Source organism: Microtus oregoni, unplaced genomic scaffold (genome assembly GCF_018167655.1).
Source record: "Microtus oregoni isolate MIOR12 unplaced genomic scaffold, Mior012 000005F_ref0000423, whole genome shotgun sequence".
Lineage (NCBI taxonomy): Eukaryota > Metazoa > Chordata > Mammalia > Rodentia > Cricetidae > Microtus > Microtus oregoni.
In genome coordinates, this window is record NW_024543064.1 from 24,389,971 (window position 1) to 24,403,989 (window position 14,019).

Here is a 14,019-nt window from a genome sequence, read left to right on the forward strand (position 1 = left end):
AAGGCAGGATAACAGGACGCCATCAGATGTATCAGGTGGTAGCCAGTCTGTGACAAAGTGCCAGTGTTGGAGCACTAGGGCCCTAGATTTTCACAGGCTGCTCTGTCTATCTGGGCTGAGACAGCTCGGCTGTGGTTTGCATGTACACCCCAAAGGTTAGCACTTGGTATTCAGTGTGATGATGTTGAGGTGCTTGTGAACCCTTTAAGCGGTGGGATTTCCTAAGGGTGATCAGGTCACGGCGGGTGGGGTGGGTGATGCCTTTGTAAAGGATTAAAGCAATTCCAAGGGTCCCTCTGTTATCTTGGGTGGTCATAGGAGCAGGAAGCCTGGTTCCTGTATCCTTCCAGCTTTCTGTCCATCTCTCTGGCCATGTAATCTCTAATGCATGGGTTCCCTTCACTGTGGGGGCTGCTCTCTCTCCCCCACCCAGAAGACCAGACCCAATTTTGGATTTTTAGTCTGAAACTATGATAACTAGATAACCCTTTTCACTTAAAAAAAATACCAAGCTTCAGGTATTTGTTATAGCAACATGAGATGGAATAAGACAAGGGCAGTTTCCCAAGATGGTGGGAGGCTCTGGCTGGGATCTAGAGGAAGACTGAGATCCAACATGAACCCCTACAATGGATGGAAACGACCAGGAAGGTGTTAGCTGATGGGTATCAAGGAACACCATGAGGTTGGAGTTAGGAATGACCCTGATAGAGAAGCGGGGAAGAGAAATAGTGATTTGGAAACAGAAGCAGGGTGTCAAAAGAATGCTACTACCACACTCTCTTAGCCCTGGGATATGTGAATAAGTAAGACTAAGCCATGGTGGGGGGTGTCTCAGGGATGACATCCTCTGTAAGGGAGCTGCAGGCTCCCTGGGGTCTAACCTATCTCTTCCCTATGGTACCACATTGCTCTTCCACTGACCCTACCCTTGGGGCTCGCTAGCACCAGGCCCTTACCTGTGTAGTCAATGACGAAGCCGGCATTGCTCACAGAGGCATCACTGCGGAAGGCGAGGAAGAGGCTGTTGCTGCTGCTTTCGATGCGGCCCGGGAGCTGGGAGCCATAGAAGCTTCCTATGAGAGGGCTGAGAGAGTCCCGTCCATCGTAGATGTGGAGAAAATCATAGCCAGGCTCCAAGTTAAATCTGGAGAACAAAAACAGCCCATCCCCACCCCGGTAAGGTCAAACAGACTTTCACTGGGGCTTCCCAGAAAGCAAGCCCATCATCCCATGGGACCCAACCCTGAAAACTGAGGCCCCAGTGACTTTCCAGTCAGGAGAGATACTACTAAATGTGATTTGGGGCACAGGTGGTAGATTCTAGTCAGTGAGTGTTCTCAATTCTGTAGCCAAAGACTTCAGGTTTTGCTCATGCAGGAGGGAAAGCAAATTGCCAACTCCAGACAAGAGGGGGCGAAAGTGGCAGGTCTGACTCCGGAGCTGGTACTGGACACGGGTGCTCGGCTGTCGTGCTAGCTTTGGTAGGAGCACAGAGCTACCCAGGTAATCATCTGCAGCAGGGACCTGCTGCCACGAAAAGCCCACTTCCTCCCTCCCTCTCAGGCCAGCCACGGAGCTCGTCAGCTTCTGTACCACTTGGATCCTAATGTCACCTCTAGATGTCTCTGAGCTACCCTGAACCAAGTGTGGGATGAAAAGCCACACTAAGTCTTTCTTGGTTTAGCAAATTGAGAACTGGAGTTCATGGAGGTAATGTACGCCCCTAGGGCACCTGGCAGGGGCATCTTAGCTTTTGATATTGTGACATGATTGTTGCCATCTACAAATAAGTCAGGACACATTCGTAGCTCCTGTGGGACACATGAGGCCTGCAGGCTGCAGGCTTGACACACCTGCCTAGAGTGACCATAACGGGAAAATGACAGACATAGGGAACTGGGGTCTTAGCATTCTGTATGCCCTGATAGAGTGTTGTGTTAACTGGTTCACCCCACTGGGAACTCCATGTGGTCTGATAACTCTTAGCGTGGACCAGTTCTCTGATCCGTGATTCTGCTTTCAAGCTCATGCCCAATAAAGGCAATTTATACGAAGTCAAGTGGGAAAAGATGAAAATAATAGAGAAGTAAATGTGTTTTCAGAAAACAAATTTCTGATGCGAAGGCGCTCATGCCCGGGAACAGGTGGGGGACACTGCGATGCACCATTTGGTCGGACTGAGAAAGAAGTGGCCCTTCTACCCTACAGGTGGTGTAGACAGGGGCCTCAATCAGGCCCGGACAAAGAGGGTGAAGTGAGTAGGGAAACAGGGTGGGAATTTGGAAGCAGACGTGTGTCCTTTATACATGGAGTCTTTCCACACTGGAGCTACTGTGAGACTGTCTCTTATTTCTGGGTGACACAGTCTTCTTGCCCTGGAAACTACCCATTCTTTCAAAACTCTTCAGGGAAAGTCTCTGGCTGAGTCTGTCTTGGTCACAAATTATAGAATGATCTGGTGTGTGTGTGTGTGTGTGTGTGTGTGTGTGTGTATAATTTTGCTGTGCTTTTGAGACAGGTTTATATTGTGGCCCAGGCTGGCCTTGAACTCCTTGCTATCCTGCTTCAGAGCTGGGAATACAGGCATGAGTACGCTGGTGGAACCAGCATTTTTCTGCTTATCCCTGTCCCTACCTTCTTCATGTCACTGAATTTTTAACTGAGCCCCCTCCAGATGCCTAACTGTGTCTGGTGCCAGGGACATGGAGCATGCTCACACGTGCCTTGCTTTCCAGAGCTGCTGGTGCTGGAAGAAGCAGCGGCTGGTCTGTTACTGTAATGGTCGCTACGTTGGTAGACTGCCATGTGATGCTTGAGCTCTCTGAGAAGCTGACACTCAAAATGGGGCTGCATTCCCCACTCCTGCATTTCTGATCCAGTGCTCCCCCCCAAGTTCCTTATCCAGGAATGAGCAGCATTCCCCTAACTCTGTGACGAGGAGGGCGAAAGAGCTCGAGAGTAAAAACCCAGGGAGTAAAAACACGGTCCTTGAGACTCACTAGAAGGTGAGCCATTTTCAACAGAAGCCACTATTGTTATCCTATGACACAAAAGTGCCTACCGTGGGAAAGAGACAGCAGAAGTCTATCCACAGCCAGGGAATGCTGACCCACTGGGCAAAAGCTCACAGCCATGGGATGCTCACCCACTGGACAAAGGCTTACAGTCATGGGATGCTGACCCAATGGGCAAAAGCTCACTCATGAGATGCTCACCCACTGGGCAAAAGCTCACAGACATGGGATGCTCAACCACTGGGCAAACGCTCACAGCCATGGAAGGCTCAACCACTGGGCAAACGCTCATAGCCATGGGATGCTCACCCACTGGGCAAAAGCTCACAGCCATGAGATGCTGACCCACTGGACAAAAGCTCACAGCCATGGGATGCTGACCCAATGGGCAAAAGCTCACTCATGAGATGCTCACCCACTGGGCAAAAGCTCACAGCCATGGGATGCTGACCCACTGGGCAAAAGGTCACAGCCATGGGATGCTGACCCACTGGGCAAAAGCTCACAGCCATGGGATGCTCAACCACTGGGCAAACGCTCACAGCCATGGAAGGCTCAACCACTGGGCAAAAGCTCATAGCCATGGGATGCTCACCCACTGGGCAAAAGCTCACAGCCATGAGATGCTGACCCACTGGACAAAAGCTCACAGTCATGGGATGCTGACCCAATGGGCAAAAGCTCACTCATGAGATGCTCACCCACTGGGCAAAAACACACAGCCATGAGATGCTTATCCATGGGCCAAAAGCTCACTGGGAACCCCAGCTGTCTCAACTTTCTCAGTTGGTTTCTGTTGGATGCTGTGAGCATCTTATTTGAAGGTGTTGTCTCTGTCTGCTGCTCTTTCTTCTCTCACTTGAATACCTCACCAGAAGGGACACTCTGCTCCATCTGGGACTGGCTCTACCGGAATCTCCAGCTCGCTGCCTTAAACAGGCGTCCCAGCTGATTTCTGCTGGGTGCTTCGAGTGCCTGATTTAATGACAGTTTGTACTCTTGTTCATTCATTATTATTTTATATCAGCTTGCTGTACACTTAATGAATTTACTCATTAAACACAAAAACCACAGCTACAGTAGCTCCCTCTCCTGACTGTACAGAATGGCCAGGAGTGTATACTGTAAGATCCATAAAATGCACAGTCTCCAGGGAGGGAATCACTAAGGTCTTCATGTTGGTCCAGACTGGGTTTATTCTGGGCAAAGAAATGACTCGCAACAATGAGACAAGGAGGGAAAAGTCACCAGGAGACAGAAGCAGGGGTGAGGCTACAGTGCGTGGGAGGGTGTGTGCCAGATTGGAGGAGCCAGATTCAGAAATTCAGACTGGCTTACAAGCAGAAGAGATTTAGTGAAGGATAAAGAAATAAGGGACCTGTTTGTTTCTTTGATTTTAAGATGTGTGTAGGAGAAAGTACGTTGGAAGGCTCGTCGGGACAGAGCGGCCAATAGAAAGACTAGAACACCATTGTGATGGGAGACAAAGGCTCAAGCCAGGCAGGGGCAGGATGGAGGGGAAGACACGTGGGAGTTTGCTGGCATACGTCCACACATACAGTGCCCAACTCAGGCCATTGTTTCCCAAAGGGCTGCTCACCTTGGTTTTTGAGACAGAGTTTCTCACCAGCCTGGGAACCCCAGGGAGATGTCTATCTCTGCCTCCCCAGTACCGAGATTACAAGCATGGGCCATTGTGCCCAGCCTTTTAAATTCAGAGTCTTGGGCTTGTATGGCAAACACTGACTAAGCCATTTCCCCAGGCCATGCTGGAGGTTTGGTTTTGTTTTAATCAGAAATGTCCCTAAATGGATTGTCAGGGCAGCAGCCAGGCTTTAGTGGCTCTGGGTGCCCCTAGGGGTAGGAAGCAGGATAGGGCAGATCTATGGAGACTTGCTTGAGAATGGAACAGAGGTGGGGGGCATGGGTTAGGTGGAAAGGTTTTGGAGATCTTCAAGGCATCAGGATGGAGGCAGGCCCTGGGGAGAGGACACGCAGTGGGGGAAGGGAAGGGGGACCCAGGTGGGGCTTTTTTTCAGATTTTAGTAACTCCAGAAGTATAAGAGAAAGAATGTTAGCCGCTTCAGAAACTATTGCAAAGATTCTGTTGACACAGGGCCTGGGACAGAGAAGCGGCCAATGCCAACCCTGGACACCCTGTCCGTCTCCATCTCTGTCTTACCCCTGGAACTGAGAACTCTGCCACACACCCATGAATACTCACCTGAGCACCCAAGTCCTCAACCCCCTAGCTTCTCAAAACCCCTCGGTCTCCCACCCTGGGGAAGGTACATACATGTTAAATACCAGGGCGATGACGTAGTCCGGAGAGACGGTCACTTTCCAGTCACACTCCTTGCCTGGTGGGTAGGGTTCTGGGTAGTTTGGTGACAGAATGACTCCCGATGGCCCAGTTAGGTCTCCCCCGCAAGGAGCTGAGGAGAGAAGAAGGCAAGGGTAAGGTTGTTCCCGTTACCTGGTCACTTAAAAATGGGTCATTTTATATTATGTTCATTTCACCTCAGTCAACAATAATATTATTGTTGTTGTTTTTATGGTTTGAGACAGGGGCTTATGTAGCTTAGGCTGGTCTCTAATTTGCCATGTAGCAAAGGATGATTTTGAATTCCTGGTCTTCCTGCCTCTGCCTCCCACGTGCAAACACCCAAGTACAGGTGGTTTTGCCACCACACCTGATTTGACATGACGCTGGGGATTGAACCCAGGGCTCTGTGCATGCTAGGCTATCCCTCTGCCAACTGAGCTGCATCTTCAATAAGGTATTTTAAATCAATATCAGGTTCTTCCTGCTTGTGACCTAAGGGAAATTACCTAACCTCTCTGGCCTTGCATCTTTCAGTGGTGAAAAGAGGTGATGTCTCTCCTAGGAGGGTGTCTGTGATGCTTAATGGAGAGGTTTCATGGTCAAAATAGTGTCGTCGTGGTCTGTCAGGCACATGAACTACTTGGCATCTTCCCACTGTCTTGTGTCCAGAATTCAGGAGCGCCTCAGGGGTGTTCACTGCATCTGTCTGTGATACAGGATATCACAGGGAGCGGAAAACACCATCATGCTTGCCTGCCAAGCACTGTGGGTCTCCTTGGCTGCCAGTTCTGCTGGCATCTGCTTGGAGCCCATATGCCCTCCAGCCTCTCAAACTCCTTGCCTAGGGATGAGTATGCACCTCATCAGAAGCAGTGTGCTCCGGTCCCTAACGAGTCCACAGTGGCCACCCTCTCTTAGACTGATGGGCTTCTCAGCAGATGGGGAAAGGTGGCCAAGAATCTACCGAGCTACTTTCCCAGGGGCCTTCTTCAGTCTCTGCAGGTCCCAAGCAGCTCCCTGCATCCTAGCCAGTGATTATGTGGTACACGGTGTTGAGCAGAGCAGATGCTGGGAGCATAAGGAGTCAAGAGCCAAAAGCTGGTGGAGACTGGATGATGGCTTCGATTGGAAACCAAGGGCACTACCAAAGTTGGTCGTGGATGGCGGGTCTATTAGAGTGCAAGCAGCTGTGAGAGGTGACCAGAAGGCACAAGATAGGCAGTGACCAGAGGCACAAGATAGGCAGTGACCAGAAGGACAAGATAGGCAGTGACCAGAAGGCACAAGATAGACAAAGAGGTTGCAGGAAGGTAAGGTCTGCGCAGGGGGTGGGGGTGGGGCAAAAGTATGTATCAGAGGGTCGAAGGGTGGACCAAGGAGTGGCTCTTGGCTTGTACTAGAGCTGAGTTGCTTAACACATTGCTGATTTGGTCAGCTCCCACAAAGGTGCCTGAAAAGGGTAAAGTCCCCAGTCAGGCCCCAGAGGCTCTAGCCCGGAGGACTCGTGGAGAAGGTGTCTTCTTCATGGAAAGACACATCTTATGAACCATGCTGAGCCCAGAAACGCTTGAGGAGAACAGTCACCTCAGATGACGTGTCCACTCACTCAGTCTCACTGACAGTCCAGTGAGCTGGGGATGAGGATGGAGGACACTCTCCTGGATGATACACAGAGAGGAAACCGAGGCCCAGAGAGGTAGAGTCATTCTCCTGGTCACTCTGAGACTCAAGCCTGCACTTCCTGCCTCCATAGTCAGCCTCCTCCTCTGGACTTGAACTCAGGAAAACGGAATCCAGAGCCAGAGCTCTAAGTGCATGTGCTGATTTCGCTGTGATCCTGGCTAGCCCGGCAGCCAGCACAGATGATGCTTGACAAATATTTGCTTGCTTCCTTTGTTTTTCTTCTGTAAGGCAGGACCATCAAGGCCAGCGAGCTCCATTCGTGGCAGACTGCCAAGGAGCTGAAAATGAGGGGCTTATCACTGGGATTTCCAATCTGTTTGTGAGAAGAGGCAAAGACATTTATTCTGTAGCCCGAGGAACACTCCCGGAGGCTGCGTGAGGAAGAGTGCGCAATGGAAGCGGAATTAACCTCCTGCCCTACTCGGTGCCCAACTGTAGCCCGCCAGCTCAGTCCAGCACAGACCTTCTCTGGGGCATGCTGGTGTGGGACTTATTTTCTGGAAAGTATACTAGAGGGCCATAACCTTAGGGGACAGGGGACTTCAGAAGGGGCCTCTGGATGCTTCCCCCGCAGAACTACCGCCCCCAGCACTGCCAATGGGATTCTGGCTCAAGGAGAAGAAGGGAGCCCAAGGATTTGAAATAGGAAACCAAGAAGGGAATTGGGGGCAGAAAGAAAAGAGACAACATTTGATGAGGTGAGGGCTGGGTGTGGTGACACTCCCTAATGCCACAAGGGAATATTATTTTCCCTCACAAGTGAGCATCCCAGGCTGAGCTGAACAATCTTTCTGAGGCCACTGAGCCAATGGGTGGCAGATCCTCTCCTGTACTTGGGTTTGACTGTCCCTGCAAACCTGCTTCCCAGCACTGAGCCCAGCTAAACCCATTTCCACCCAGAAAAGGGATTCAGTGTCTCCCTTTCAGCACCAGGCCCCAGAGCCGGGACCAGAAAAGCTAAGGCCTCAGGTGTCAGGGAGGCACTCCCACGGAACCTTCCAGTGTGGACGCAGCTGGGAGAGGTCACAGGCAGTCCCTAAATCTATCTCTAGCAGATAGGAGCATGGGTGGTGGGAACGGAGAGGCTTTCTGTTCAGCCTGCCGTGGGCAGGGATCTTGGCTCTTGTGTTTCTTCGCAATGCAATTTGGGACAAGATATCCAAATTTGTCTATTTCAGTTTCTGTAGCTATAATGAGGGAACGGTGCTAAATTCAGAGAGCTGCAGGGAAAAGCTAAATGGGGTTATCTAAGCAAATGTCTAGTGTGAGCCCGGCACATGTACAGACTCAGAGGCCATAAGTTCTCTGTTCTTCTGAGTCCACCTGCCACTCACCTGCCTTGGGCACAGGCAATGACCAAGTTTATTTTACCCAGGGGGACATGTGAGCACCTGGGACATGCGGGCACCTGTGGCATGTGGGCACCTGGAACATGTAGGTAGCTGGGACATGCAGGCACCTGAGACATGCAGGCACCTGAGACATGCGGGCACCTGGGGCATGTGGGTACCTGGGACATATGGGTACTTGGGGCATGTGGGCACCTGTGGCATGTGGGCACCTGGGACATGTAGGTAGCTGGGGCATGTGGGCAGCTGGGGCATGTGGGCACCTGGGGCATGTGGGCAGCTGGGGGTTGGCTGCTCTCTGTCTTTCCTTGCCACCTCTCCTTTTAAGTCTCCCCACCCGTACCTGTCTCAAGTACAGGTTTATACATGGAGGCAGGATTATAGATTCCCCTTCCTTTGTAAGCAAAGTTACCTTGAGCCTTTTCTTTTTAAAGATTTTTTTAAAGACACAGGGCAGATCTCAGGAACCCCAGTCCAGCCAGTCAACAATTCCTTAAGAGAGGGGGAACAAATGTCTTTCCTTTGCCCCCTGCTATCTTCTGGCCTTGGGTGACTGACCCATCCCCCCATAGAAAGATGGGACAGGGACAGAGGGACAGGCTTGCAACTCTCTGAGATAATTTTTGAAAGCGTAACATTGGTAGTGGTGTGTGTGTGTGTGTGTGTGTGTGTGTCTGTGTGTGTGTGTGTGTGCCTGTGAGTGTGGTAGGAAAACTGGGTTTTCTCTACCATTCCTCTGTTCTAAAACTCCTGGCCCAGGCTCAAAAGGCAGGTGCCTCCTGTGTGAAGGAGCCTGGTGCCCACAAGCCCAAGACTGGAGGAAGAAGCAGGACCCTCAGCTGCTCTGTACCGATGCATGTGGGCGGGCTGGGCTGCCAGAAGAATCTGTTCTCGATTCTAACGCAGTTGATCTCCGCACTCCCCTGCAGCGCGTAGCCTGGGTCACACTGGAAGACCGTGGAATCGCCAGCTTCCCAGCTGTCGCCGCTCCGACTCCCGTTCTGCGGAACTCCAGGGTCGTTGCAGGATGTCGCTGTGGACACTGAGGCAAGAACACAGAAGAGGCAGTGGGGCTGATTCAGTGTCTGGCAGCCAGCAGGCTCACGTCTTTCCAGCAGTGCTGTCTGTCACTGCCCTTGCTAGCCATCTCCACTGTCACCTTCCCACTGCTGCCATCAGTGGTGGCTATGAGCGTATCTTCCTTGGCCCTCCTCGCTACCATTGCCTCCAACATGCCCCATGGATGTCACTGTCACCCTTGGACCAATACCTCACCGTGAACATCATTTATAGTCATCTAGCACAGTGGTTCTCAACCTGTGGGTCTCGACCCCTCACAGGGCTGCATATCAGATTTTTACATTACGATTCATAACAGTAGCAAAATTACAGTTATGAAGTAGCTATGAAGATAGTTTTATACTGTTTGGGGTCATCACGCCATGAGGAACTGTATTAAAGGGTCTCAGCGTTAGGAAAGTTGAGAACCACTAATTTAGCAGGAGGTATACTTGTTAAGCCTGATTGGGCTGTTATGACTGCAGAAATGAATTTCGTTTTCAATAAAACATTGTTACACAGACAAAGTTTTGCTATCTCGTTTCAATACCACGTATCCGAGCAGAAGGGTTTGGGAAGGTTTTGGAGCTGGCCTGCTAGGGTGCTGAGTCGTTTCTTGCAACGGACACAGGGAATTTGCTGAGGTCAGGCCTCCCTCTATGGACCCTTTAGTCCTGCGCCACATTCAGGGAAACATTAGCTATTTGTAGCCAGTGGCAGAGCAGAGCTCAAAATCAACCTAAGCAGCTGGGCCGTATTAAAAACTTAGACAGGGGGCTGGGCAGATGACTTGGTGGTGAAATCATAAGGACCAAATGACCCTTGGAAAAACTGTGTTGGCATGGCAGCTGGCCTGTGGTCCCAGTTCTTGGGAAGTAGGCTCATGGGATCTCAGAGACGAGCTGGCAGGCTATGCTGATCAAACTAGAGAGTCTTGGGTACAGGATTCTCAGCAACCAAAGCATAGCATAGTCCAGGAAGATGCCGGTGGCGGTTTGATTAAGAATGGCCCCACAGACTCATGTTTGAACTTTTGGCCCAGAGGGAGTGGCACTGTTAGGATGTGTGGCCTTGTTGAAGTAGGTGCCACTTTATTGGAGGAAGCACGTCACTGTGGAGGTGGGCTTTGAGGTCTCATATATGCTCAAACCACGCTCAGTGTGACAGTTCACTTCCTGTTGCCTGCAGGTCAAGATGTAGAACTCTTAGCTACCTCTCCAGCACCATGTCTGCCTACACGCCACCATGCTTCCCGCCATGACGATAATGAAATAAACCTCTGAAACTTCAAGCCAGCCCTAGTTAAATGTTTTCCTTTATAAGAGTTGCTGTGATCAAGGTGTCTCTTCACAGCAATAGAAACCCAACTAAGACAACACCCAACATAACTCTGACTTCCATACCAAACAAGACATGCATACATACATGAGAACATGCATCTACACATACATGCCACACACATACACATACATAAAGCAAAAAAAAGGCTCAGCAACTTAGGAGATGGTTGTGATCAGGTACTTGACCAAATCTAAAGGGGACTAGTGTTTACAAGGCAAGAAGTGAGTTGAACGGCAGCTAATAAAGGAATGAATGACTACGTGGGCAAAGGTGGCCTGAGAAAATGCAGCAGACATGGTGGCCTAACAGAGGGCAGAGAAAGAACTCAGGCAATCCCCGTACCCCAGCTGCCTCCCCAGCCCAGAGGAGACAGCAAGGCCTTCGCAGCATGCGCTCTTCCGATCCCAGGGACTGGAATTTTCTGGAGGCTCCGTGGTTTACTTACAGCTCCCTACCCCACAACTGGGAAATTTTATTCTATATTCAAACAAAAGAACCCGTTTGGGCCTAGAACATACAATTCACATTGGTTTTTACACAAAAGCATGAAAGCTCAAATGATTCTCGACAGGCTATGCCTTCCAACCCCCTGGGGAGAGGCAACCATTCTGTCTTTTCAGCAGGAGCACTCCAGTAGAAATGACCACCAAGTGGCAGCCCAGGAAACCTGTCACCAGTATCACCCAATACAAGATCTGGGATGCAGTTGACAAACTACAGCGCAAAGGCAAATCTGCCTCTGAACTTAGTTCCACAAATAAAGTTTTATTGAAACGCAAGCAATGGTCACGGTGTCCACCTCTGCCTTCATGCTTAGAAGGAAGAGAGGGAATTGCAACGGCAAGCCATGTGGACCACAAAGGCTGAAGACTGTAGTCTTTGGCAGGAAATGCTCCGGAAGACCCTGTATGGAGTCTTATATCCCTCCTTCTCTTTGTCATGTCCCTCTCCCTTTGTTCCTTCCTTCATTTGCTCCTCCCTCCCTCCCTCCCTCCCTTCCTACCCCACCCTCTCACCTTTGGAAAGAGTGATCCAAGAGTTGAACCTCAGGCTTCTTCATACTAGACAATTACTTCACCACCATTCTGTTTTGAATGTCTTCAGTTTTTAGCTAGGATCTCACTAAGTCATACAAGTGATCTTGAGCGTGTCCTCTTCCGGCCTCTGCCTCTCGGGTGACTGGGATTACAGCCTTGTGTCGCCATGCCCAGGTGACATCCTACCTCAAGTCCCCCTCTTCTGATAATGCATCATTAAACACATTCATTTGTTTTATTCAACTTCGAAGATGTCCCATCCCTATGCTCAAGCCATATTCCTTAAAGTTTCCCCACATCATCCCCTATACACCCCACTTCCTATTCATAGGACCTTGCACAGCTGCTGGTCCTTCTGCCTGGAATGACCCTTCTATGGCAGCTCCACCGTGGCTTTCTTGACATTCAGCTTTCAGCTCTATACCACATCTTAGACAGGCTTCCTTCATCCCCTTTTCTGGGTTCACTCCCTAACTCCCCCCATCATATCCACCAGGCTATCCTGTTCAGTTCTTGTCCCGGCACAATCTGTAACAATCTGGCTAATATACTTGTTTGCCTCGTCCTTGTCTATCACTCGGGCGTCTCTCTGCCAACAGAGACAATTCTGCTCATCATAGTATTCCCAGGGTATTCGGTACTCAGCACACGACCGTGCTCAGTAAATATTTGCTGGATAAATGAATGAATGAGCGAACAGATCATCGCCGTTTGACACTCGCTGAACTTATTTAGAAAGTCAAATAAGAACCGTCTTCTGCCTTCCCAATTAAAAGCAGACTTAGCTTTCATCCCCAGGGTCATGGGGTGCTGTATACATGTAAATGATGGAAAAAAAAACAGCTCCCGGTTCTGGCCACACTCAGAACGGTTGTTTATATGGCGGACAACAGAAATGCAAAGATTAAGAATTTGGTTTGGGAATCGGACACACGGGTTTGGGTCCAGGCTCTGCTACTTAAGAACTACATGACCTTGTATGGGAAACCACACAGCCTGTGCGGTCACCATGGATTAATAACGGTGTCTGTGGCATTGTGTTTCTGTAAAACTCTAAGAGATCATCTAGGGGGAGCTTAGCTGCTGCCTGCTCTGTAGATGGCTGAATCGGGCTGCCCGCTCACCTCTCGGGGTTTTCATTTTCTCTGTTGAATGCTCCTGGATTTGAGCAGTTTGCCAAAGCCTCCAAGGGAAAGGCTAGATCCTCCAGGTACTGACAGGATGTTAGATGTTACCTAGTCGTGTTTACTTAATAAAGCCAAGCTTGGGCTAATTATCCCTGGTATTTCTGCCCAGTCCCTCATCAAACATGCACGCTCACGCTCATGTGTGGTAAAGCCATTCCCTCTCCCAGGGGGAGTTCTGGTATTTGCCAACTGATGACAGCAACAGGAAAGGTGACCTTTCCGGAACCTTGGGTATGCCCAGAGCACTGGGGCCGGGTTGTCACTGCCCTTTTGGAGTCCAGGTTATGTAGCTGGGGTTACTTTGATCAGCATACGATTGCCAAAGGAAACGCTGACATTGGGGAACCCTTCTGTTCATGACTTCATGCATTTGAACACCTGTGCAGACACATCCTCCAGGGAGCCTGAGGGGTCTGACATAGCCTTCATAGTTTATGATGTACGATGCCAAGGAGGTGCCACCGCAAGACAGGCAGGAGGGCTGGAACTGGCTGGTGCTAGAGAAACAGAAGTGAGATGCTTGGGGGGGGGGGCAGAGGTTGCAGCAACTTATTCAGAACGGAGATCAGGACAGATCCTGATTTCTGAAAGTTGGGCAAGGCACGATAAAGCTGTGTGAGTGAGGCTTAGCGGGAAGAGGGTGCCTGGGGACAGTCCTGCGTGCCTACAGCGAGGACACAGAGGAGGTCAGATGATGCAAATCTGTGGGAGACTCATCTACAATGGTGAGCCTTTTGCCGTTTTGTTTTAAGCCGTCTCCGCGAACTCGGGCATAGTCAGAGAAAATGCACATGTGTTTTAATTATTCATGCTGCTCCTTCCCCGAGAGAGTGCCCGGGAGTCTCTCTCTTCCACATTCTCCTCTCTGTATGCAGGGAACCTTCCATAGCTTCTATAGCTCATCCCAGCAGTTGCCAACGTTTGCTCCATGAGATGCCAGTCTCCTGAGACGGCCTCAAAAAAAGTCACTCATGGCCAAATGCATTCGGAAACTGTGACCTAGCGCGCATGTTTTGAATT

The 14,019-nt window shown here is 50.3% G+C and overlaps 1 protein-coding gene across 4 annotated transcripts in view; it reads right to left on the minus strand.

The window, feature by feature from the left end:
- Csmd2 (CUB and Sushi multiple domains 2) overlaps positions 1-14,019 on the minus strand; it is a 560,352-nt gene that overhangs the window by 104,572 nt on the left and 441,761 nt on the right. For all 4 annotated transcript variants that reach the window (XM_041651748.1, XM_041651747.1, XM_041651746.1 and 1 more), the window contains 3 exons: positions 9,226-9,417; positions 5,314-5,452; positions 960-1,147 (listed from right to left, as the gene is read on the minus strand). In XM_041651748.1, coding sequence (XP_041507682.1) covers positions 960-1,147; positions 5,314-5,452; positions 9,226-9,417 — 519 coding nt within the window. The remainder of the gene's footprint in view (positions 1-959; positions 1,148-5,313; positions 5,453-9,225; positions 9,418-14,019) is intronic.